Source organism: Xenopus laevis, chromosome 5L (assembly GCF_017654675.1).
Source record: "Xenopus laevis strain J_2021 chromosome 5L, Xenopus_laevis_v10.1, whole genome shotgun sequence".
Classification (NCBI taxonomy): Eukaryota; Metazoa; Chordata; class Amphibia; order Anura; family Pipidae; genus Xenopus; species Xenopus laevis.
The window spans coordinates 81,993,168-82,021,072 of NC_054379.1; the positions used below are offsets into that span (position 1 = coordinate 81,993,168).

Sequence of the window (27,905 nt, forward strand, 5' to 3'; positions counted from 1 at the left end):
GAATGAATATAGTGTTATAGCTTGCACTATTGTGGCTAATCTGTTGGCAATAAACTGTCTTGGAGCTTTCCTTCTCCTTTAACATAATAAATATCTGAATGAAAAGCATGATATAGGAGGGTAATTTAGTCAAGCCGTTTGTTGATCTTGAGTCTTGAGATCTACTGATCACCAGCTAAAGGTCTACTGGTACATCCCAATCTACCTTTTGGGCACCCCTGACATAGACCAGAAACAATTGGAAACCCTAAAACAACTTATATATTAATTGAACTTGACATATAGCTGTTGAATAGTTGTTAAATACAATCCTAAATTAAGTATTGTTCTTAGAAACAGAATTGCTTCTGTCATATCCTCCTTCATAGAAGCTCTTAAATCTGATTTATTTTTAGTGCTTGTATTTAAACTTATTAGTGATCAGAGTCGGTACATTTTGGCAACTCCGATTCCAGATACCCAAAATTGCTTCCGCAATACTGTTTGTTGCGTTCTAGAACCAAGGGAAAAGGCTTAAATTCAATATAGTTTATTTTTCTTTGTAAAGAAATTGAATACAACTTTTATCTTCACAAATTAGTAGACACTTTGTACAGGGAACAACATCTTTACTCGTCTATGATAGTTGAAGTGCTGATTTCATTTCTCAGTGCTAGAACCTAACATCACACCAAAACTCTGAAAGTAAAGCAGCTATGTCTTTATACTGTTACTAAATGGTCCCTTTCTAAATGTTGTGTAATGATACAATGGTTTTGCGTGTATTGTGATAATTGATAGAGTCCAGAATAACTACACAAATGAATGTTTTAATTGCCTCTAATTAGTTCTTAGAACTATACAAGAATCAATTTGTTTATGATATGGTAGTGATTTGGACACTTGCCTTTGGTTTTCATACCCTAAGCCAACTTCTTCTCCCTTCACTTTTGGTTCTCTTTGTGTTCCATCTCCAGAAAGGCATTTGTGTCTTATTAAAACATAGGATTTTTGACATATTTCTGACTTACAAAACATAAATTAAAGCAATGATTCTCAAACAATTGGAGCTGAATTAATCGTGTTGGTTAAGTACTTGCTCACACTGTATTACTAAGATTCAATACATGGATTGTGCATGCTTCCAGCTCATCATGTCGTGGTATTGATTGGGATTGCAGCAAATTGAAATTAGAGGATTTATAAGACATGGAAAAGTAATTTATGGACTTCCAAACACTCTCAAGTGCAAAGTATTAATCATCTGTGTGGCACATTCTTAGCCTAGGGGATACAAAACTTGTGGCTGGAACCACAAGCCACCCCAGAGAAGTGGAAGTGGTATATGTTTTTTTTATGGCACCAAGGCCTATACAGGACTATGTTACAGAACTGTGCAACACAGAGATCAGGGAACCAAGCAAGTCTGAATAAAAGCAGCCATATTCCCAAGAATTTTTGTGTCTATATACACTCTTGAAAACACCCATTTGCCACCTTAGCAAATCTTGCCTTCTGTTATTGTTTGTTCTTCCTTTCTGTAAAAGGTTGAAACAAGAAGATACGACGTTCTTTTAGACATTAAGATGATTCAGTTTGACGGGATGTAATATGCTTATGTACAATGGCACTTTAGCCTCAGCACTTTTAAAACCGTAGAGGGTAACTCCGTTTTTAATATGGATTGCTTCTTGAAGTCAAGTTCTTGTCCATGATAGAATGTAGTTGAATAGCTTGTTCATCAATATGATGGCTTTTTGACAAAAAACTTTATTCGTTCTGGACATGGCCTTCTGAAGAAATGTTCATATATCTGCTTAAACAGTTATTTGCAATTGTCTTTATTTTTCAGGATTTTTCTTAAGGCTAGATGTCACTTGACTTGTACATATCTGAAAGTAGCCGTGTGATTGGAACATTCCCAATGGTTTTCTTGAAAAAAACCTCTTCTATCGTTGATGGGTTTATAGAGCGCAGTGCTGGCAGGAGCAACAGGAGTTTGCCAAAGCGACATGGCTGTGTAGGGTATCTGCATAAAAAGTTTTTAAAAACATGTATTAGTTGTGTATTAGGTGGGAGGCTCCCAGAAGAACACTACGTGGTTCATGTATACTTGTGTGAATACAACCAGACCTGAGATACCTAAGCTCTGGTGTAAGTACCCTGATGTTGTATCTGGCTTATTTATTAACAAGCCAAAAAGTTTTGTTCTCTAAACTATAGTGATACAAGATCTAGAGCTCTGTTTTTGAGATTTTCTTTTCGTTCACACCCCTCCTTTGTGGTCCACCATTTGGTATGGGCTACCCTTACCTGATAGGTTACAGTTATATGAAAGAATACCTTTTATCATACCATATTTACTTCAATGTATAGTGCAGCCTTTCCGGAACACCCAAAATCTTACTCTAGGAGTCAGCAGTATCCAAAACCGCATTGGTTTATGTTTATTGGCCTTGCCATGATGGGAGTCCTACCCACTCCTTTGGGCACCTCTAGTGATGCCTATATGAGAATCTGTATTCTAGAGGATGCCTGTGCTGCAATAAAACTATTCCGCAGCAAAGTAGAACTAAAGGATATGTGAATTTGTAATACAGAAACAGTTGTAGCTCTGGTTGTGGAAGGCCCTAAATATATTATTTGGCCAATGCAGTGTCTAGGTCATGTGACTATTTCAGGACACATTCATTAAGGATGGATGAGATCAAGAAATTAATCAAGATTAAGCTCCACCAAGCAATTTTCATGGATGGGAATCTGCAGCATATCAGTCTCCATAAAATTGTGTTCTTGACTTTGTTTGGGTACTTTGGACTAGATAGCTAGTGAAATTGCAAATATTTTGTGTGAAAAACATGTCACTAACGGAATATATTTAGTAACATCCCTCAGTAAGAATTGGATAGCCTCAGTGCACCTGAAAGTTGGATCTTACATGTGTTTTATTGATTTGTTCTTGCTATACCACATGAAGCCTAGAAGCAACATTTTAAACCCATTTGGCACATTTTGATCTCATCTCAAAAACAACAAGAAAATGTAAATATTTAAGCCAATTTCCGTTTTGGCGTTCAAATCACAACAAAAATCGTTATCACCTGGTGTGTATGTAGCTGTTGAGTGTGAGCTGTGCCTCGTCCTGTAAGGCTGAAATAGCAGCAGCGTTTCGGAAACTCCTTAACTCAGAACCACTGTGTGCAGGCACTATAAAGAGAAAAAAAGACACGTTTAGTATTGTAGACCCTGCTAGAACTCTATATTAAGGTTCCGCCCCATGGATAAAGCCATTATTACTGATCATCCTGCCCTTGGAAGTTTGTTTTGCAATAAAAGGCTGAAAAGAGGAAACATCTAATTCATTCAATATGGATCAAGTACAAGGTACAGGTATGGAACCTGTTATCCAGAATGCTGTGGACCTGAGGTTTTCCAGATAAAAGAACTTTCCATAATTTGTCTTCATACCTTAAAGCAGGGATCCCCAACCTTGTGAACCCGTGAGCAACATTCAGAAGTAAAAGGAGTTGGGGGAGCAACACTAGCATGAAAATGTTCCTAAGGCCAAATAAGTGCTGTGATTGGTCATTTAGTAGCCCCTATGTGCATTGTCAACCTACATTGAGGCTCTGTTTAGCAGTGCACCTGGTTTTTATGCAGCCAAAACTTGCTTCCAAGCCTGGAATTCAAAAATAAGCAACTGCTTTGAGGCCACTGGGAGCAACATCCAAGGGGTTGGTGAGCAACATGTTGCTCACGAGCTACTGGTTGGGGATCGCTGCCTTAAAGTGATACTGAAACTAAAAATTTTCTTTTCAAAATATTAATCTACATTAAAAGTTACCTATAGGTCCTGTTTAACCTTTTTTCGCTGATCATTCTGCTTTTGTAAGTAATTGTCACTTGAAGTTCCTAAACCTGACTGTTTTTCCAACGTGACTGTCCCATCTTAATCTGTCAGTTAGAATTTCTAATGGTAACGGACTCTGCTGCACAAATATGGCAGCCCCCTCGTAGAGGAACAGGCAGGGCCACCATCAGAAATCACATGGCCCGGTACGGCAACATTTTCTGGGCCCCCTTGTCCCCGCCCACCCCAGATCCTGCCCCAAGCCCCACCCCAAAAAAAACATTTGTGGTCAGTGCCACCCTACAAGTTAAAAAAAATTCATTGGTGGTCAGGGCCCCTCCATAAGTTAAAAAAAAATTGGTGGTCAGGCCCCCTATAAGTTAAAAAAAATAATTAGTGGTCAGGGCCCCCCAATAAATTAAAAAAAACAGTGATGACAGAGAGCCCCCATAAAAGTTTTACCCATTTACAGTGTGAGTACAGCGGCCAGGCCCCCCAAAGACCCAAAAATCACGGGGCCCGGGGCAACTTTCCCTCAGTAGTCTGGAATTGTCTCCTTTGAGGATTAATTATATCTTAGTTTTGATCAAGTACAAGGTACTGTTTTGTTATTACAGAGAAAAAGGAAATAGTTTCTAAATACTTGAATTATTTGGATTAAATGGAGTCTATGCGAGACCGCTTTCGCGTAATTTTGGAGCTTTCTGGATAACAGGTTTCCAGATAATTGAATTCATACCTATACTGTTTTATTATCACATAAGAAATAATTCAGAAGTTATAGATATGCTTAAAGGAGATTCGATGGGAAATGGCCTTCCCGTAATGCAAAGCTTTTTGAAGATCAGGTTCCAGGACAGGAAGCCATTTAACCTAAGGTTGTCTCTATATGAAGTTCTTTTTATGATAAAATGTCTACAAAAACATTCCCATTGAGAAGCAGGAATATTGCTACCTACCACCAGCCTTAAAAGTGACGATGCATTTGAGACAAGCAAATTCAGTAGCGTCTAGCCGGAGCTGTCGAAATCTAGAAACCACATCTTGTAAAGCCTGGATCTCTGAGATTATCTTATTCAGCTTTTGAGATTCTGTGTTCTCACTGTTCATTCCTGAAAAATAAAAAAAAAAACAGGTTCATCATAAATCTCTCCTCCCCTCCCCCTGCAGTCGCTTTGTTTTAATCTCTGACAAATCTGCACCAATTAACATCTATCAAGCTGTCAGCCTGAGATAAACGATTTTGGTGTAGATTTTGTTTTATGAAAGTTATTATAAAATACTCTTTTTGTTTTTTTTGGATGATAACAAACACAGACATTTGCATTTCAATAACGCTACAAGCAGTTATGAATACAACAAGACAACATTATTTGCATTTAAATATAGATTTATAAATGACAGGTATAGGCTATTGTTCGAATGGGATTTGTTATTCTTGCCATTTTGTTCTAACTCCCAGTAATGCATTTTAATGTTAATTTCAACAACAAAGTCATTAAATTGAGCAGCCCTTACCAGATACAGCCAGTAGTGTACTAGCATCAACTGGGATCGCCCATTGTGCTATTCCAAGAACAAACAGCTCTCTCCACGCGTCCTCTAGAAGCATCAGCTGCCACACAATATATGAATGATAGGTTTACAAGCACATCAACCATGCATATTCCCATTATCTCTCAGTTGCTATGCTAACTCTTTAGAACCCTTTCTATCTGAATATATTATCTCAATCATGTTTGGTCAATGATACTTGTAAATAAAAGGGTCTGTAACATATTGTGCTATTTTGATCAAGCAAACTTCATTGTACTTAATTGGTTTTAAAATATAAAAACTTCTAGTTTGCGGAATAGAGAATGAGAGGCACGGGGAATGGCAGAACCGTTTAAGTGGCTCATCTCCCATGCCTTGTGCATTCTTTAAATGGTATTCTTGTGTATCTTTTATACCGCACAAAATGGGATACTTTATCAATCTGTGAGTTATTGAGTAGATACTGGCCATAGATACCGGGGATGACTTTGACGTAGTTGGCCAGCTGAAATATATTGCAATATATGGACAAACAATCCCTGTTTTGTTTATGGGTAAGTGCACACGCTAAGATTAGGCGAGATTTAGTCGCCTGGCGACAAAACGCCTCTTCTTCAAGCGACTTATCTCCCCGAAAAGCCTTCCTGCTGGCTAGAATCTAAAACGCAGGCGGGATGGCACTTGGAGCGCTTCATTTTCTGAAGTCACCCAAAAAATAGCGGTGAGCACAACTTTCCCTTGTTGGTTACGGAGTAGATACTGCACACTTCCATTGTATGGAATTTTAGCATTTTGAATGGGGAACATGGGTCTTTCTACTCAAGTAATATGAATGGTAATTTGTTTTCCAAAAGAGAGAGCAGGTATCTCCCTATAGCTTTGTACAGAAACATTCTGATTTATTACAATAACATTTTTTTAGTAATATAAATAAGCTGATAGTATTCACCTTAAATATTAAGATGGTGCTACTGATCTTTGGGGACACCGCTAGTATTTCCTTAGCTAGTGAATATTTCTCTGTCTTGGATTAGAGAATCAAATAACTAGATTTAGCAAGGCTGTGATTGTCCTATTAATTAAAAAAAAGCTACTAATGAATATTAACCTTAAATAAAATGTCAGTAGGGGTTTCCAAACCTGTACAGGTATGGAATTTATTATCCAGAATGCTCGAAACCTGGGGTTTTCCGGATATCTTTCTGTAATTTGGATTACTGTGACTATAGACTGCTAAAAGATAATTTAAACATGAAATAAACACAACTGCCTTCAATAAGGATTAATTATATCTTAGCTGGGATGAAGTACAAGGTACTGTTTTATTATTACAGAGAAAAAAAATAATTTTCCTGTAATTTGGAACTTTTTGAATAACAGGTTTCTGGATAAAGGATCCCATACCTGTATTTAAATGTTGCCCATGAAGTAAACTGCAAAGTTCTTTGACCCAAATATACCCATTTATTTCTGGTTATTTGCTCTTTTAACTGATAAGGATCAAACAATCTCTTGACTTCTGCCAGGCTTTAACTTACCTGGTCTTGCAGTGAAAGTGTAGAGAATGCAGGTACACTCTTTGCCCACTTAATGCTCATGAATAAAAGCCGTGCAGCTGATTCACAGACTGACTCAGTGGCGACCTCATACAGATATAGGGGGGCTCCATTCACTTCATGAGGGTACTAAAAGGCAGAGCAAATGTACATTATTCTGCTTTACATGTATACAGTATAAAATGAAATGTGAAGTGCCTGTACAGAAAATCAAATTACATTTAAAAAGTAATCGAGTATGTTCCAATAGTAAACAACAAATACAATGTCAAGCCAAGTCATTGATTTCTTTGTGAAAAAATGTAATAACATTTAATACTCAAAATCTGAGCATCAGTACACTTTAATATATACACACAGGTACGGGTTCTATTATACTGAGGTGTTCTGGATAAGAGTTTTTCTTTTTTTTATATTACTATACCTTAAGTCTTCTTAAAAAAACATTTAAACATTAAATAAACCCAGTAGGATTGTTTTGCCACAAAATTGGCCATATGCAACTTAATTACATTCATGTACATGGTATTAAATTATTTTTGTTACAGGGAAAAGGAAATAGCATAGTTTAAACAATAGCATTAAAATGCTTAAAATTGATCTTTATGGGAGATGGTCTTTGGAGCTTTCTGGATTTCTGTTTTTCAGGATAAGAGTACACATTACTGTATATGTATTGTATATAGTAAAATACATAGCTGCAAAGTACAAAAGCGAGAATATAATAAATATCAGCCATATCTGCAAAGTGGCCACAAAATTCATCTTACTTTTCATTGTTTTACAGCCAAGCCTCAGATGATGAGATCACAAGTGCCCATTAAAAGAAAAATATCCATATTTGTTATGTTAAGCAGAAATTATCACGCCAGTACAACTTTAGCTGATAATGATGACTTTGAAAACATCATGTTGGGTTACTGGGACTTTAATTTATTAGGAAAGGGCAGAAGCTAGAAATATCACTGAGCTAAGTATAAATGACTAGCTGTTGAGTAGGTCAAGCTTACCTTTGGGGTTGGCTGTGGCAGTCCTACCAAGGTCTGTCTTTCTGGGATAGCGGAGACAGCTGCCAGCTCCAGGTTGTGGGTTTCCAATTGTCTAACAGTAGTGAAGAAGGTTGGGGTCGGCAGTGCTGTTGATGAAAAGTGTGGCGTGCTTCCATTCACTTCTTTGTGTCCTCTAAAGTATAGTGCCACTTGCTTCCTTATGGTGGATGTTCTTGGTCCTCTTTCATGTTGAACAGCTGAAATCAACCCAGTAATCATCTCACAACTATTTCATCTCATTTGGTAAATTGATGTAGAGAGCTGTCTTTGTTTCATTAAAAGGTTAAAATCATGAAAAATTTCCCTCATACTGTGTCCTTGAGAGATCATCCCTTCCTTATGATTTTCCTTTTCTAAATAACTACATTAATCTATATTTTATTTCAGGCACGTCAATCGCTCTCTCTTTTTTTTTAACATAATAACATAAGCTTCTGTTCTTCAGCAAAACACTTTTGATTTTGCTTATCTAAAAAAAATATACAGTGACTGTCTCGCTGATTGCTAAGAAAATATTATAATTGGATTGTTCCCCCTTTTTTTTCTAATATGAATGACAATAGGTGATTGTGTAAGTAAGTGAAAGGATCACATATTTTCTCATAAACAGGAGCCAGTAGGAGAAGTTACCATCTTTATTCATGTTGACTTCCAGACATTTCTTCAGACGACATGCACGGCACTGATTCCTGTGCGTCTTGTCAACTGGACAACCCCCCTGTAACCGAAAATTCTGGTTATTTCTGCCCCATACTAATAGTAATACACTTTATTGCAAGCTCAGATGTGAAATACCCCTATCATCTTTTCAGTTCTAAAGCAACACTGGCTGTTGATAATGCGCTTTTGTGTTTGTAATATCTACATTCTCACTCTCGATTTATCACAAATGGGAAAAACAGATAATAACTCTAGTAGTTAACCCTTTAAGCTCTATATAAAGTAGAATGTTGGCACCATTGATTTTACATTTCTAGCCTTATGCCACTTGTGACAACACATATCAAATAGTTGACCACCAGCATTGTAAGGGATACATTTTATAAGATTGCAGTGTGTACATGGATTACCAATAATGTATAAAAAATATAAATTCAGCTACCAGGTCAGAGGCATAGACCTTATTTATTAACATTTGTAAAGCATTTGAAAAAAGTATATTAAGGGGGTTATTTATTAAAACTCGCTTTTATTTTATTGTTTTAATAAAAAAAAGCTCGACCAAACTCCAATCCCTGATTTTGCATTATTTATTAATAAAATAACTCAAATAAGTTGGATCAGTAAAAAAACTCAATAAAATCAACCGAAAATCCGAATCATACACTTTTTTTGGACTTTTCTCCAGAATCAATCAATTTTTTCGGGTTTCGTCCAAAAACTCAAATTTTTTGGATTATTGATCTAAAATCAGCGCAAACCATGATATCTTCAAATTGGGATAGAGACATCTCCGATTGATATATACATGACCTCAATAGGTCTGAGATTGTGGATTTTCAGATTCAGGCTTTTTGCAGCATTAGGATATAATAAATCTCAAAAAAAATTTCCAGTAAAAATTTTAAGTTTTTCCCCAAAAAGCCTGACTAGAAAAATTTAAGTTTTAGTAAATAACCCCCTAAATGACTACCTGTTTTTGCTAAAGTTTGCAACTTGTGTTTGACGTTAAAATATATTTGGGGGACCAGGGATCCTTCCCTGTTTTGTTTAGTGTCCCAGATCCCCTTTAATACAATGAAATTCTTCCTACGTTAGAAAATGGTCTTTAAAAATAGCTAAAAATATTCCAAACCAAAGTTTGGGTCATTAAACTGATTCAATAACTTTATCCAGGTCCAGCCAGGAATAAGGTTATTCTTAACCATATTCTTGGGGGACTCGGATAAATCTAGTGAATCCCTGCCATAGTAATAAGTTATTCTGACATACTATTTTCATAGAATGCTTGGACATAGATGCCCTAGGAGTTATGGTTTATACTACCTGAAAACAAAATCTAAATAGATACAGATATGGGACCTGTTATCAAGAATGCTAGAGACCTTGGGTTTTCCGGATAATTAATCTTTCCTTAATTTGGATTTTCATACCTTAAGTCTGCTAGAAAATCATTTAAACATTAAATAAATCCAATAGGATTGTTTTGCTTCCAATAAGGATTAATTATATCTTAATTTGGGTCAAGTACAAGGTACTGTTTTATTATTACTTAAAAAGGAAATCATTTTAAAACTTTGGATTATTTGGATAAAATGAATTTTATGGGAGATGGCCTTCCCATATTCCAAGCCCAGACTTGTGGTGAGGCCCAGCCACAATTTAAGGAGCACTGGGGACACATACTCCTGTACGTGTAATCCCCAGCGTCCTACGGGTGCCCAAGCCCGAAATCCGGGCCTGCATTATTCACAGCTTTATGGCTAACGAGTCTTAGGTTAACAGATCCCTACCTTTAAATTATAAGATTATAAAATAAAATTGACTTGAATTGAAAAACATATTCTCACTTGAGGATAAATTTCACCTTTCATCAAAAGTGCAAAAAATCTATATGAATATTTATAAATAGGCCCCTTAGTGTGCTAGGGCCATTTGTGACAGCACTGTTTGACGCTACACAAATTGTTTTTATTTTTTTAAAAAAGGCCGGCACCCACAAAAGCATATGAATGAAATGTCTTCAGATAATTCACAGTTTCAAACACATATTGGTCATTATAAACAGGCCTCTTCATTCAGTACTGAGACCATAAACAGAGTCTTAGGATACTTCGATCAAATGTTTGTTTTTTGATAACAGTGGGTAATGTTTGAGAAAGGTAAGTACCTACTTAAGTACCTTTATAAATGAGTATTCAGAACAGAATGGTACCTACATAAACCACTATTTATATCACTGTGGGATTTTGAGCCCAGAACAAATTAGATGAGTGAGAAAATTTTTGGTAAGGAAACAACTCAGCAGCAGTTTTAAATATGGCTTTTAAAGAACATTTTGAACACTGCTCAGCACTATTATTGCATAAAAAAATAGTTAAACTGAATTTGAGGATCATCATGTAAATTTAATATCAGCGGGGCTCCTAATTAAGGTAAAATGGAATCAAAATTTCCTTCAACATACCTAGTTTTTATTGTTTTTCTAATTGAAATTTAAAGTTTCATTTTTCACCGTTCTTATGTCTTTCTGAAGGAGCCTTGGGGGGGGTCACTGACTCTGTAACGTTATCTAAATTGATACATTAGTTGATACATTTCTTATATTTGTCTCTGTTGAGCTGAATCCTTGAGTTTTGTTAAAGGCAGCTGTTATAATTGACACCATAGCTGCAATTATTCCACAGATGCTGCTGAGAAATGTATCAAATAATGTAGCAAGACAAGAACACAAAAATTCTAATCTTAAATTCTGGAAAATGGTCAAAAATACCTCATGGAAATCAGTTATTTTTAGAAAAGTCTTTTATTTCTGGTGAACAATCTGAAAAAGTTTGGAAGGTGAACAACCCATTTAAGCCTGAAGCATTCTAGTCTTAAAATCCTACTACCAGACACAAGTGGCCATAAAAAAATCCAGCAGGTAACTCTTCTGAACAGTCCCTGCTGTTTGTTAATTTATTTTAAACTCCTTTAAATGATTTCAAAGAATTATGTTAAAAGAAGATATGCATGATTTGAAATGCATCGTTCATGTTAAGTTCCATTCATTTAACAAATGTCTATTGTGACCGTAAAGTTTAGCGCAGTGTTTGTTTTAGCAATTAAAAAAAAGAAATGGAAAGATTAATTTACCAATCAAAGGACAATAGTGATTTTGCAGCCAACCAGTATTTGTTTCTAGAGAAGGCTGCTGCTTGTCAAACCCTATTTGCGCTGCAAGGGGTTGAGAATTCAGCACAGAAATGATATCATGTTAGATGTCTATTTCACCGACCCATGGAATATCTTCTAAACAATTAAGCAAATGAAAGTGCAGCTCCAAGTATTATATCTATGAATGGTGAATAACAGCGGGTCAAGGTATAGTGGTGCTCACCGTAGATGGCCATCAAGCTGTGCTTTTATACAAGATTCCTCACAATGAACATATTTCTCATGGTGGGATACACAATATGCACTTTTTACATATACAATATGGAGGCCTATTTAGTCAAAGGTTGAATTTGAATTCATGTGAATTTTTTACTTTTTTTTCTCGAAAAAACTCGAATGTCAGGAAGGCTATTAACATCTTCAAATGGACCACTGGACCATTGACTTATACATGAATTTGGCAGGTTTTAGGTGGCGAATAGTCAAATTTAAATTATACCCAGGGTAAAGGTTTGATAAACCTTGGATTCGAATTCGGATCGAGTTTGGATTATTCCCAATTCGTATTTGTGAGTTTTGACCAAAAAAACTATTCGAAAATTCAAATTCGAATTTCCTATTCGGCACTTAATAAATCTGCCCCTTGGAGTCATATTTTAAAGTTTAAAAGTCTTTTTGCAAGGGGCGGGTGTCAATTTACCAATACTGTATAACTCAGTTTGATCCAGAATGCTGTTATATAAATATACTAGCACAGACCTAAAAACTACTAAAAGAAGAATGCCAGGGAAATACTGACTTGATTTCCAGATTTGCAGACATAGGTTCTGTTCCGTCTGATGCTTCTTTTGAAAAACCCTGAGCATCCATCACAGGCGTACACTCCATAGTGTTTACCTGAACTGCGATCCCCGCATACTTTGCATGGTATGTCCAGGATCCGACCTACAGGTAGAGAAAATGGACAAGTAAGGCACAGAAGGATCTACGAATGATCTACGAATAAATCCATAAATTTTAATGCAACTAAAAGTAGCAAAGCATTGACAAATTGGAGTGTTTCATACTACATTGAATGGTTAATATACAAACTTGTCACTAAGTTCAATTATTTTTAATAATTATTTTTATAATATTTATTTTTCCCAATATGCATTTATTAAAAATGTTCAGTGCTTTTAAAGTTATTTGTAAAAACAATTGCTATTGAATGCTTAACTCCTGATTTTTATTTGCCTTTTTTTAACTTTTACAGAATAGACTGCAAATAATGACAATAGCTTAATAAACATCTGGAGTCTATAGAGGAGGAAAGAAAAGAAAGAAGGAGAAAGCAAAGAATGGCCCCTGTTTTTGGAGTAGTTGGACCGAAGAGAAAGAATGGCATGAACAAAAGGTTAAATGAATTCAATTCAGGAAGAGTCCAAAATGTTAATACTGAACAGCTATTGTATCCCTGTAAAGTTGTGGGCGACAAAATAAAAATAGGTCTTTATGTTAGTTGCCTATAAATACTCAATACTGGGATCCAGATTTCAGATTAATGATTATGCCTACATTTAGGCAAAATATCAAAACAAGGAGTCAGGGGGACTGCTCATGACCCAAAAAAGTCACTTAAAAAGACAAAGGATACAAATGGGTCTTATGTAAGACAACCCTGTTTTACTGAGATCATTAACCCACAGGCAAACTTGGCCCTAGATCAATTGTCTGACTCTAATAGAACTCAAAAATGTAACAAACAAAATGATCTTGGCTATCTGGCATTGATGAAGCTAGTCCATTTTCAGTTAGGGAATATGCAGCCCCCACCCCTACTTCCTTTCTGGCATAAACATGACAGTCCTCTCTTGCCTTATGGTAATGAAAATATAATTTACAAGATAATAAGAACAGAACAGAGGCAGAAAAAGCAACTAAATTTCTATATCTGAATCAATGAAAGCTCTTATGTGACTATAACAGAACACTTGTGTAAAAAGTTAAATAGCTTTATAAAGCAAGACAATTGTGTGTCTAGTAAAAATAGAATTCTGAAAAAGGAATGTAAAACCAAACAGTAAACCTTATTCTCTTTTATTTGCTTTCCTTACTAAGCACCTCTGTCACTGACAAACTGTTAGTCCAATGGCATAAAGCCCATGTTACAATTAGAATTTGTGCCACAGAGAAGCACAGCAGTTAAAACTCCCTTCCCTTCCTGCAGCAGTGCCACTATCTGAGTAAAATAGTGCATTTCCCATGCATGGATGCAACTTACAAAGGAGATTACAGAGTTGCACATATTGGCCAATAAGGGGTAATTTATCATACTAGGAGCAACATAACAGCAACATAACTGCTGAACAAAGGTATCATGTCTGAAAATGTCTTTAATAGCCTAATATCTTACATTATCCACATGGAATTCCAAATTAATTATTGGCACATCATAAATCAGCTTAGTTTGAAAAGAGTGCCCTCTGCAGGCAAGGTGGATCAAGTTTCCAAGGGTTCATAGCTTCTATATGTGCTTAACTTTGTGTTCATTTCACTGCTTTGCAACTAGCTCTTCCATTATTATACAAGCTCTATGAAGTTTGGCTTGAATTGCAGCTTAAGTCTTATTCATATCTGTTCATATATATTTAACAGCAACAACCCCATATTTAAAGCATATCACTGGGGACTTCAAAATATAGCAAGCATATATAGACATTTGGCTCGGATGTCCCACCCTGCAGCACCTTGTCACCCTATTTAAATAGATCATTATCACAGACTGAAATAAATACTGTGGCATGGTGCAGCATAGTGTGCCATGTGATGTCCAAACAAAGTAAAATGAGATGGCTCATGGCATTTTTATGGTATTGCTTAACACTTGTTTGTAATAACATCTGTGTTTATTCATAAACCTATTATTTATAAAGCCTTGAAATAGAAGTCTACCCCCAATAGGGTCCACCTTAAGCAAATACATTTTTAATGATTTATTTTTTCTGTGTTTTAATGAAACAATAACTTGATGTTAACTATGCTGACATAAATTCAAATTGGTGTTTTTTTTTCATTGCTCAATTTTTTTTGTAGATTTAAGATATATGCAAATTCTGTAAACTTTCAAAATTCTTGTCAGCACAATATTCCCAGAGTGTATTTTTGTATTGATAAAAAAGCCTTTATTATCACCAGGGCCAGGCCGCACTGCACAGGCGCCCAAGGCAAGCCGGCGGACACGGCGCTGGCTTAGCCCAACTGCGCATGTGCAAGGTGGTGCTCGTGTGCGCAAGAAAAGCGGTGCTTTTTACTTCTTTTGCGCTTCTGCGCATGCGCAAATTGGTGCGAATTTGCGCATGTGGAAATTGCCGAGAAATGCATTCGCGCACCAGCGCAGGAGCGCAAGGAGACGTAAAAACCACAAAGAGTCGGGCACCGGACTGGGGGTAGGCGACAGAGGAAGTGCGTGCCTGGCGCCCCCCAGCTTTGCGCCCTAGGCACGTGCCTACTCTGCCTACCCCTAGTTCCGGTCCTGATTATCTCATGGCTCAGACCAAGTTCAGCAACGTTTCAAGCCGTTCCTCTTGAAACGTTGCTGAATGTGCTGTTCATTATCGATAAAGGTTGTTCTTCAAATTCTGTAAAGCCCAAGGTCTCAAGCATTTCTAAATGTTCAGGTCAGGGCAGAAAATTAGGGATCATTTTCTGGTGTGCAAACATTTATGAAAATCCTGCTGGCAAATAGCAAATGTTTTAACAGTGGAGCATTTGCTTCTCATTCTGAACTGGGGATCTCTTTATAAAGGCGAGGCTACACGTGGTATTTTTAAGTTGCGTTCTAAAAAACACGTGGTTGAGTGTAAATACGCCAATAAAACCCACGTGCATGATAATATGTGCTTTCAGCCTGTAGCTTCCTTTTTCCATCATGCATTTCTGTTTTTTCTCGTCCCCACAATTCCACTTGGAAGAATTTTAGTAAACTTTTGTGAAAAAAAGTCAAGCGGAAAAGCAATTTACATGCAAAATGTAGCCGTACTGATCGTCAATATGCAATGTAATTACGTAACCAGCATACAAACACGGATATGTGCAATCCATCTCGAGAGAGTTTGGCCAGCATATTGAAAATACACAGCATGTTTCAGCAAAGCATATTTCCAAACTTGCGGATCCCATACAGTTCAATAATGTAACGTTTCCTTGGAGTATTGGCATTTCTGCTGAAAAAGCAGATGTTGGCTCACGGGAATTGCTATAGTGCGTATTCCATTATTTTCAACAGGGCTTCATTTTGTGAGAATTTAGGTTCGGCTGCACGTTTTTAAAAACACAATGTAAAAACGCCATGTGGGACCTTGCCCTAAGGATCTCATGATGCTGTACAGTCAAAATTATGAAGGTGACATTCCTGTATTTTTTTTAAAAGCATTCATACGTTTTCATTGAAAATATGAAGAATCCAAGAATAGAGGAAACTGACCCTTTGACTCTTGGGTGGGCACAGGGAATAGGGGGTCCAGTCAGGGCCGGATTTGCATCTGTGATGGCCTGAGGCCTCGCGGTCCTAGCGCATGCCGTCCTAGGGCCGTGGTCCGTGTGCACCTCCCCCACACAAGTGCAGTGCAGGAACTCTGAGTAACTCTGACCTAATGCGGCTGGGCGGCAAGCTGCCCCTAAAATTTAGCTGCCCTAGGCCCGGGCCTTTGTGGCCTGCCACAAATCTGGGCCTGGGTCCAGTAGGGAACTAACTGATCAGAAGGTTAAATATATGTTTATGAAAAAACATTTATCCCCATATTTTAAGGGGGGGGGCTGATATAATATGAAATTAATAGGATTGCTGAGTTGAGCAGCAATGTTTTTTCTTATCACTGGTCACAGCTGTAGTGGTACATCTCAGTATATCCACATATCCTCAGGAAATTAAATCATGTAATTATTAAACCACTCAGCCTGGAATTTTAAAAAAAAATGGTGACTAATGGGTACTCATATTCTAGTGTCTTTGGCCCTTTGTTCAGCCAGCTCCAGGTCGAAGGAAAGCAAAAGTGTAATTGGTTACCATGGGTTACCGTGCAGGTATACTTTTGGCCGGTGTTGGTAATTGAGGGTGAGTATATTCTATACGTCACTTTCCCTGGAATTATGGGTCGATTTTTACAGTAATACATTGCCCAAAGGTCAGACTGGGCTATTTGACTTAATGCATGGGCATAATATGACCACTTTTTACATGGATATAGGGTCAACTGGAGCTGTTTTTTTTTTATCATTAGGGGACACAAAAGTGGCAAAAGCGAATACTGCCTCCTTCCTAGGCTTCAATACCCTCACAATAAGGCATATCAAGGAACAAGACCTTTGACTGTTTCATAATGATTGACCATTGAGGACTAAAAAACTAAAACTTGTTTTGTTTAAATTATGTACACTTCTATTTTCTTTATACTTTGGTTCATCACGTATTCTTATTCAGCATTATTCATTCTTCATTGGTTTGCTTACATGTGTGTTTTTAACATGTTTAGTATCTTAAGTTAAGCTATTAAAGGGTCAATAAACACTTAGCAGGTACAGTTTAATATCTATTCGCTGTCTCTTGAAATTACATTAATGCGCGTGGAAAGGGATTGTTTGCGCTAAATAATTTTCCATATTTATATTTAAACATTTAAGTATATAAGATATATTTTTCATGAAGAAAACAGACAAAATAGCCATAGATAGGGGGTGTTATGGCAGTGGGTGTGTAATGAGAATTTTTACATTTATCTATGGTAAGGAAAGCAGCATAGCAACTTGCATAGCTATAAATGCCTATACATCCACAGATTGATCAAACTGTGTTTATGATATTTTGTGACCTCACACTAAAGCTGGCCATAGACGCAAAGAACCGATCGTACGAATCGAGGATTCGTACGATTTTCGGATCGTGTGTGGAGAGTCCCGACATTTTTCGTCCGGTGGAGATCGGTCGTTTGGTCAATCGGACAGGTTAGAAAATTTCTGTCGGCTGCCGATAATATTTCTGCATGTATTACCGATCGTATGATTTTCAGTGGGAGACTGTCTCTAGTTGTCGGACATAACTTTCGTACGAAAGGGGGCAGAACTTCGGCTGTTCTTTTCTACTTTATTTGATCTGAATGGTTAATGGCAGGTCGGGAGATGGGGTAGTCCGATCGTTCGAAAACAATTTAATAACATTTTTAATGAATGTATATAAAAATTTGCTAAGAATTGAATTTTCTTAGAAAAAAATTTTTTATTATGCAAAAAAAACAACAACAATTATTTAGTGCAGGAGCCCTTTAACATACCGCCCTGATTTGGCAAATAATCTGGTATCCCTTACCACACACCTTACCCTATTTATTTGAACACCCGTTATTATTTTCAACAGCAAAAGTTGCACTCTAATGGCATTGTTAGTTATTAAATTACATAACTATAATACATTCACACTATGCGCTCAGGTCATGTTTTACAGACTTCAGTCTCTTTCTGATATTGACAATTTGAAATGACAAATCCCAGTGGTACCTGTTTTACAGTATAGTGCTTGATACAGGAGGAGGTTAAGGAGGTTAAAGATTTTTTTAAATAATTTCTGAAGGATTTCTGTTCCTACATTTTAGGGTTATAATTGAAAGAATTATAATCTTCCTTCTACTTTTCTAGTAAAACTGCAAAATAAGGGGCTACTTCTGGCCTACTGTTGCTATGCAATCACAGGATATCTGTCCCTTATCAATTAATAAAAGAAATATTTCAAATATATTTGGAGCTAAAATATCGTGAAAAGTGCTCACAAGGTACTTGTAGGGGATCAATGTGTTGTTTTGTCCCAGGACCCCATCAGAGTTTGGTTCTGTAACTGGATCAAGCTATATATCATAATTTTATATATCTGTAATGAGGTAAGGGAAACTTGAGGGGCTTTTACATTTCTAAACCCCTGCTCATTGCTAGTGGAACACAAAAAAACTCCAATATGGCATTCAGAAAAGTCACATTTTATCTATCTCATTTACCAAAAAATAGCGCCAACCCCTTTCTAGACAACATGAATTGTATATTTCAGTACAATCATTTGGACCCAGATTAGAACTGAGGTTTAGGTATTCTAATCACCCAGGCACAATATTCAGCCAATCACTCTTCTACAGAAGCAGAATGAAAAGTGGGTGTAACTACAGCTCTAGTTCCTTTGCAGAAATAGTTCTGTTAACCATCGGGGCAGCTATTCAAAGGAGAAAAGGCTCAGGTTACACAGCAGATAGCAGATAAGCTCTGTAGAACACAATGTTATCTGTTATCCATTATTATCCTGTGCCATATTGCCTTTTTTCAACTTCCGCCATTGCTACACAGCAGCTTGTTTATATAAACAATAGTTGTGTTTCTGAAGCAAATACACCAGTTTTACCAGTGCAGGGCAACACTACATTATATTTTCATTACTTTAAAACACTTTCATTTTTTGGTGTTACTGTTCCTTTAAAGACATGAAAGTCCCAGGCACATAGAGCAAAGGGCTCCTTTCCCTAGTACATAAGTGTGTATAAGATGTGTACAATTAGATGTATTGTAAATGGCAAAAATATCACCCGATTTAATAAGGTAAATACAAATCCTCCTTTTATTTATAAAACACATGCCTTTTCCTCTGCTCCTTCAGATTCAGCTATAAAGGTGCATTTCTGGGTCACTTTTTACAAACCAGCAATCCCAGTCCTGATGTAGTTGCAGCTAGGTTACAGCAGAAAGAAACTGCAGCTACATTCATTCATTCTTTTCATGTGACCCTTGCTCTACTATTTGCATGCGATTCAGAAATGATATGGGGATTTTTATCAATACTTTTCAGTCTTAGAGAATAATAAGGAAGACTAAGATCTAAAGCCACTTTTGCATCAGTAATGAAATTATGACATATATAGCTGGGACATTACATGATTGTAACTGACTTGCCATGAACAATTATTCGCAAGTACAGTTATAAACAGCAGTTAATAAGGATTTTCAAAAGCTATTTAGACCACAACTAAACAATAACTTCAGTGTTATATAAACAGGTTTTTTTTGGATAAATTGATTGGTAGGGTGGCAAGCACTGGGGCAGGGGAAAAAGATCAGCGGATAATTTTAATACAAGATGTTAATTAGAGAATCCCCCATATGTAATAAAAGGCACTAAGTTTGCCATGGGGCAGTAACTCATAGCAACCGTTTGATTTTAAACAGGTGACAAATGCTTACAGCAGATTGCTGTGGGTTACTGCACCTGAGAAAATTTAGTGCCCTTTATCACATAACTCTTTACGTTTTTAAAGTTTCAGGAAGGGCCGCACACTGATAATAGCATAATTCTCTGGGTGGCAATTGCAAGTATCATTATTATTATTTATTATTATTATTAACATTTATTTATATAGCACCAGCATATTTCGCAGCGCTGCAAAGTAAATGTGTTAATACAGCGAAATCATATTAATTACATACTGTACATAGAACATATGGAGTTACATACATCACAACCAATACCGATACAAAGGTGAGGAAGGCCCTGTGCAAAGGAGCTTACAATCTAAAGGGAAGGGATTAAATACAAGGTGTGGGAGTGGGCAGGATCAGAATTAAGTGAGTGAGAGATGTAGTACTAGTAGTTAAGCAGAGTGAGGGTAGGCTTCTTCAAAGAAGTGTGTTTTTTGAAAGCAGAAAGGTTGGGAGAAAGTTGGACAGACCGTAGAAGAGAATTCCAGAGGAGGGGTGCAGCCCTTGCAAAGTCTTGAATGAGAGCATGTGAGGAGGTAATAAGAGAAGAGTTGAGTAACAGGTCAGTAGAGGAGCATAGCAAGCGGTTGGGTGATTATATAGAGATGAGATCAGAGATGTAGGGTGGGGCAAAGTTATGAAGCGCTTTGAATGTCAGGGTCATTAATTTGAATTTTTTTCTGAAAGGTAGCGGGAGCCAGTGATTGGCAGAGTGGCATGGCAGAGGAGGAGCGGTTGCTGAGGTTTATGAGCCTTGCAGCAGTGTTCATTATGGACTGGAGAGGTGACAGTATCTGGAGGGGAAGGCCAATTAAAAGAGAATTACAGTAGTTTAGACGTGATATGACGAGAGAGTGAATAAAAATCTTGGCAGCACCTTGGGTGATAAATTATCGTATTTTAGATATGTTCCTGAAATGGAAATTACATGATTTAATAAGTGACTGAATATTAGGAGTGAAGGATTGGGCAGAATCTAGGATAACCCCAAGGCACCAGGCCTGGGGAGATGGGGTGATTGGGGAATTGTTAGCTATGCTGGATACTTCCGGGATGTTAATGGTGTTAGTTGGAGGGAAGAGAACCATTTCCGTTTTTAGAGAGGTTTAATTTAAAGGAATTGTTCAGTTTAAAAATAAAAACTGGGTAAATGGATAGGCTGTGCAAAATAAAAAATGTTTCTAATAAAGTGTAGTTAGGCAAAAATGTAATGTATAAAGGCTGGAATGACTGGATGTCTAACATATCAGTCAGAACACTACTTCCTGCTTCTCAGCTCTCTTGGTTTACACTGACTGGTTACCCTGGTTACCAGGCAGTAACCAATCAGAAACTTGAAGGGGGGCCACATGGGTCATATCTCTTGCTTTTGAATCTGAGCTGAATCAATCAAGAGGATCAATTGCAAACTCACTGAACAGATATGTACCATGTGGCCCTTCAAGTCGCTAACTCAGACTAGCTCAGAGTTATAGAGCTGAAAAGCAGGAAGTAGTGTTCTGGCTGTTATATCAGACATCCAGTCACTCCAGCCTTTATAAATTACATTTTTGGCTAACTAACTATATTAGAAACATTTTTTATTTTGCACAGCCTATCTATTTACACAGTTTTTATTTTCACACTGAACTTTTCCTTTAAGGTAGCATTGCGACATACAAGTAGAGATAGCAGACAGGCAGGAGGAGACCCGAGTTAGGAGTTCTGGGTTGAGATCAGGAGAGGAGAGATAGATATGTATGCCTGTGACACCCCGTAGTTTTTGCACTTGCAGACAGCGGATTGGTCAGTGGGTCTCATTTACTGGCTAATCTCCCCAGTTTAGTTCCAGACAGAAATTACCTTTGATCAGTCTGATGCAGATAGAATACTAAAGGCAAATCTCTGATGGGTTTCTGTGTTACTGAACTAAGGCAAATATGCCCAGTGTTAATAAAGGTCCCAGTGAGTGATATTTAAAGCAGTAAATACTCATGACTGAGCAGTCAAACAGGTGTAAAGTGTGGGAGCTGCCCAGCAGGAGAGTGCTGCACTTTTTTTGTATTTGGTTAAGAGAAGGCTATAAGCTATAGGAAGTATATGGGAATGGAATTAGTGTGTGTTTGAGGGAGGGGGGCAGGGTAATAACAAGGCAAACAAGGCATCTTCCCAGGGAGATGTGGGGTTAGGACAGGACATTCATATCCAGCAGGGACTCTAAAACAATGCATTAGATAGAGTGTTAACTTAATGATTTTCCCATTGAGACCTGTTTGACTGCCTCCAACATGCACAAGCTGCCACATCTCCTAGTAAATGAGCCTCGACAGCTGCTGTGTAGAGCAGGGCTACGGGAAAGGGGGATTAAGCTTGGGTGGGGTGGGGGTGAATTTATTTGATAGAAAACTTTCTAATAACTTCAAACAGCAGTTTATGTGCTAGTTTAAGCAACTTTCAGTGTAGGTTAGGACACTTTTCAGGTAGGTTTGCGTGGGGAGCTTTTAAAGCAGATATGTACTTGTTTTGTTCCTCTAAATGTGTAATTACAAGGTCCCTTTGGCACCTACCTATTGATTCACCAGTGACCCGTCAAAAAGAGTAGCATGGGAATTCTGCTGTCACACAATGCCTACAGGGAGCACACGCACCCCCTCCTGCAGGCTTAGCTTCTTCTGATACTAACTCCACCTTCCTGATCCAGCCAAGCAATGCACTCTTACGACTACTGCAAGCCCTCAGCAATGGGCAGTCAGCTAACAATGTCATGCATTACATACACAGGGCATGGGGTGGCCTGCTGCAAACTCTGACTTCTACTGCTCCTTGGGAATAGGCTGCCAGCTTACAATGTGATGCCTTACACACACAGGTCAATGGCCTGTTTCATACTAATAAATATGTGGCAAAAACATATAACATTTTAGAAGCCCAATTCTCTTACATTTTTCCCTGCTGTAATATAAAACACTCTTACTTTTGAGTTCTGCTCATTCATTAAGTCACTAATGTATAATTAGTAAACACAATTATTTTTTGGTTAAAACATTAATATTTTGTAATACACTACACTAAGTAGATATTTTGGATACTGCTGCTGATCATGTGATTTTACTTGCATTATATATATATATGTCAATATATTTGGAATAGATCTTGGTTTTTTTAATTATTATTTTACTTTGGGCTTCCTACAGCATCTTTTACAGCACAAAGAAAGTAGAAAAAATCTAGACAGATTGATGTCATAGATAATGGACAGATGCTATAAAGGTGTATCTGGAAAGATAGATAGATGATAAGTAGATGAAAGATAGATGATAGGTAGATAGATAGATAGATAGATAGATAGATAGATAGATAGATAGATAGATAGATAGATAGATAGATAGATAGATTTACATGGGACATGTGCACACACATACACAGACCAGGCTGTGTGCACCACAGAAGTATACCCCAAAGCTGGCATTTGGTGGGCAAAACTAAGGAATGCACCCCATGCTAGAAAACCTGGCAGCTCTTGGAACAGGACATACATATCCAGAATCTGAAAGCAATACAGCCTGACACAAGGTCACTTGGATGGAGGCTAATGAGGGTTTGGAAGAACCCAGTGATTGAGCAGAAGCCTCTTCCTCAAGGCAGCTTGGATTTGACAGTACAGCGAGACACAAACAGATTTTTATTGAACTGGGAAACCGTTTTTAACATCCCACAGCAGGGTGCCCAGGGACTTTTTGTGTGTTATAATTGCTTAAAGATATATGGCAGCTTAGATTACTGTAATTACCATCAGGGGCTGCTGAAAGAAGAGAGCGTATGAACTACAGGAGTAACCCTACCACCCAGGCAGAGATCAGTTCACATAACTATACTCTCAGGGCAGCCTTGCTGTGTACAAACAGCCCTGCTGCTTCCCAGTCCCTGCACAAGTCCTCCAGAAGTATTATACAATGCTCACTGTGCAAAGGCCCTTGCTATATTCTCTAGCATGAACATGTATTCTCGGGAACATTATAAATCTCTCACTGTTTCAAGTTATTCTCTGTGTTTTAAGAACTTCCTATTGAAGTTATATACTACAGGTATGGGACCTCTTATCCAGAATGCTCGGGACCTGGGGTTTTCCAGATAACGGATCTTTCCATAATTTGGGTCTTCATTCCTTAAGTCTACGAGAAATTCATTTAAACATTAAATAAACCCAATAGGCTGGTTTTGCTTCCAATAAGGATTAATTATATTTTAGTTGGGATTAAGTACAAGCTGCTGTTTTATTATTACAAAGAAAAAGGAAATCATTTTTAAAAATTTGAATTATTTGGATAAATTGGAGTCTATGGGAGACAGCAATTCCGTAATTCGGAGCTTTCTGGATATCGGGTTTCCGGATAAGGGATCCTATACCTGTACTAATAAGTGTGCAAAAATTAAAAACTTGCAAGGCACTCTGGGTACCCTGTGCCAAAAGCTTTCCAGAGACATATACAATACTCACAAAGCAAAATATCTCTCTATATATTCCAGTGTGTACAGATATCTCCATCTATATTATACTACATACATTGTCTCAATATTTTCTAGTAGGTACAGTTATTGCCAGGAACATTGTACCACACTCACTTGCCCAGTGCATTCTCCATATTCACCAATAGACCAACACCAGGAATATTATATGCACTGCTCAACACTCTGTTCATATCCTCCAGTGGGATTAAGCATTCTCAGGAACATTATGTATGAATCGCTGTGCAAGGAGACTCTGCAATCCTGCAGAAGGCACAGATATTCCCAATGATATAATGCATTTCTACAGTCCTTACATAGTACTCACTATGCAGGCTGAACAACCTTTTCTTCTAGTGGCCTGGATTAACTGTTCTGAAACCATTTCTCACCAAGGTCTCCTTTTCTTATTATAGTAACCCAAGTGTTACCTGTTTCAAACCTCACTTTTGAAATTGCCATAAAGAGCGAAGGACGTGCTCAAAATAGACTATTATATAAATGTTTCCTGTGGAAGTAGCGCACTGGATGCCTTCATGTATGGGGAGCCAATATTTCACATGGAGCTTACTACATGTATATTTGCAATGTAGCCTCACAAGTAAGGCAGTTTGTAAAACACTGGCCTAGAAATTCCCAGGGTTGTTATACAATACTTATTATGCATATTCAGTGCTATATCCACTGGTGGATTCAGATAGACCCAGGGAGACTGTATCACTCGATTCGCGCTGTGCTATAACTATCCTCCGATGTGCCTATATAGTTCTATTTACAGCAAAAAGTATTGACTGTGCCAAGGCACTCTCTATACCCTCTAGGGTCCCTCTATGTTCCTAGTTACATTATATATTATGTATTACTCACTATTCTAAGGATCTCTCTATGTCCTTCATTGTGCCTATGTATTTATAGTTACAGTATATATTACTCACTGTTCTAAGGCTCTCTATATTCCTATTTGCGTTATATCTTACTTACTATTCTAAGGCTCTCTCTGTATTCTGCATTGTGCCTATATATGTCTACTTACATTATATAGTAATCAAAGTATAAGTTCAATACTGGGTCCTAAGTGGACCCAATACCCCTGGGAGTATTATATAATACAGTTCACATATAAACCCCCTTTCCACATTACCCAAAGAGTTGCTGTCATTGCAGGACAACATATATAAGAAAAGGAGTATTTTACTAACAAATATAGTAAGCACAACTGTATTTTCATTATTTTAATTCTTTTGGTGAGAGAAATACAGAAACAAGTTCCATGTGCCAGCAAATATGCACAGTCCTCAGTGAACATCATATATTTATGTGACATGTACGCCATAGATATAACAGCGAAACACTATATACACAGCTGTCTTCAGTGTCAAAATGTCACTTTTATAATATAAATTATATGATTCTCATTTGAAGTTTGTATTCTTATCAGGTTATGGCTCCGTTCAGTTTCTAAATGACACACAGCTGCACTCATTCCTCAGTTTTACTAGTATGCATTAATATCCATCTGATAACCTTCCAGTTAGGGCAAACACCAGCTTCCCTATAGATGCACTCTCTTAAACTCTATGAATGTTTCAGTTTAGGCTTGATAGATAGTTAAATGATAGATGATAGATAGATAGATAGATAGATAGATAGATAGATAGATAGATAGATAGATAGATAGATAGATAGATAGATAGATAGATAGATAGATAGATAGATAATATAGAACTACATAGGTGATAATAGAGAGATATGATAGATAGAAAGATCAATAGATGATAGATTGATAGATATATAGATGATTGATAGATAGATAGATAGATAGATAGATAGATAGATAGATAGATAGATAGATAGATAGATAGATAGATAGATAGATAGATAGATAGATGGATAGTCAGGGGACAGGCAGGGAGTCATTTTTCAAAGCTCCTAAATATTATATTCAGTAGCTGAGTATAAAAATCTCTGTTTCACAAGTGTATAAAACAGGTTATAGTTTTGCATTACAAAATAATTCAACAGTGCTAGTTGAATGAATTCAGAACTAGTTTGAAACACTCAATATTATTTCTAACGTTTTGATTGGTGAGAACAGTCACTAACCCATATTGGTTGCACTGAAATGTGGCTGATTATTAACATTATCAAGAAGTCATAGAAATGTGTGTGTTCCCCACTCCATGCCCACCCTAACCATGCCCAGGATTAGCAGAAACTTTAGCAATTAACAATCAGCCACACAGAGAATTGTTCCAGTGTTAAAGTGCCTGGATTTGGGATTAGGGAAAATGTGACTTTTAAACTGGTGTTTTTCTTGCCTGGTTCGTTTGCAGGATTATTGGAAATAATTAGAGAAGCCGTGTGCAGCAGGCTCCATTTAAATCCGATTTGCATCCAGATGATTCTGTGATCCCGGATGATTTATTTCAATGGCTACTTTGAAAAGTTTCTGTTTTGTGGCAAGAAGTATTATGGAGTTTTACATGAATCATGTGCTCAGTGGGTAACTTTGCAAAGCGGGTTATTGGGGCTCATTTCAGTGATATTCGTTTCGGTTGCTGCCATTTATTTCCAAAGGGAAAAACTAAAACGAATACAATTATATGTTATAGCATAATTATAAGGAGAAACGGTAGCAAACGAATTAATATGTTACTTTTCTTAAGGAACTGACCCAAAAAAAATTTCTGAATATGTTAGTCCCTGAGTTGCTACAATTTCTGCAGTAAAATGATAATAATAATAATAATAATAAGGAAAGATATATAGAAACAGACTAAAATCTGGGGAGAATAATTACAATATAACAGGCTAATGGAACTAAACATTTGCCAGTGGATGGGGGAAAAGTGCAAATCACCCACTTGTTGATCCGGTCGGTTTGCTCATCTCGTCCGCAGAAAGTGACGCAAAGTCCCAGTCTCCTATGAAACAGGCGCAACTCCAGATCGCTCCTCTGGGATAAATCACAGCATCCTGGCTCTCAAGATCAAATTAAATGTAGACAATCGATAAAGCCGCTTCCCTTGCGACATTCGCCGTAGAAGAAGAAAACAAAAAAATCTCCAACAAATATTTAAAAACAAGTTGCGCGACTTATTAGAAAGATAACGCCTCCCCAGTGCAAGTCAGAGGGCGAGAAGGCAGGTGCCCAGGAGACATGGATTGAGGGCAGAACAGGAGCAGGGGAGGAAAGTGACAGAATTAGGGAAATCAAGGTGCTCACAAGTTCATTACACCCTGTGACTTTGTGCTCTGAGCCGCGGGCAGCAACAGCCCCAAGAATAAAACAGGGATTGGAACAAGTGACAGGACACAAGGGAGGAGAATTGGCCTCTCATTGCCCATTAGCTTCCCCTTCTCTCCCCA

The 27,905-nt window shown here is 37.4% G+C and overlaps 1 protein-coding gene across 1 annotated transcript; it reads right to left on the reverse strand.

Moving 5' to 3' along the window:
• Nucleotides 1–513: 513 nt before the first annotated feature.
• Nucleotides 514–27,905, reverse strand: nr2e1.L (nuclear receptor subfamily 2 group E member 1 L homeolog). The gene is made up of 9 exons (XM_018263330.2): nucleotides 27,401–27,905; nucleotides 12,586–12,731; nucleotides 8,601–8,688; nucleotides 7,932–8,167; nucleotides 6,904–7,050; nucleotides 5,348–5,444; nucleotides 4,789–4,941; nucleotides 3,081–3,186; nucleotides 514–2,008 (listed from the first exon to the last, which is right to left on the reverse strand). Exons 1-9 carry the CDS (start codon nucleotides 27,423–27,425, stop codon nucleotides 1,846–1,848), a joined length of 1,161 nt encoding a protein of 386 aa, XP_018118819.1. The 5' UTR covers nucleotides 27,426–27,905; the 3' UTR covers nucleotides 514–1,845.

Coding starts and splice junctions, on each gene's coding strand:
- nr2e1.L (XM_018263330.2), bottom strand. CDS start 27,425: ATGAGCAAACCGACCGGATCAACAA. Junction 12,732..27,400: donor CAAACCGACCGGATCAACAA/GTGGGTGATTTG, acceptor CTCTACCTGTAG/GTCGGATCCTGGACATACCA. Junction 3,187..4,788: donor CGTCACTTTTAAGGCTGGTG/GTAGGTAGCAAT, acceptor TTCTCTTTATAG/TGCCTGCACACAGTGGTTCT.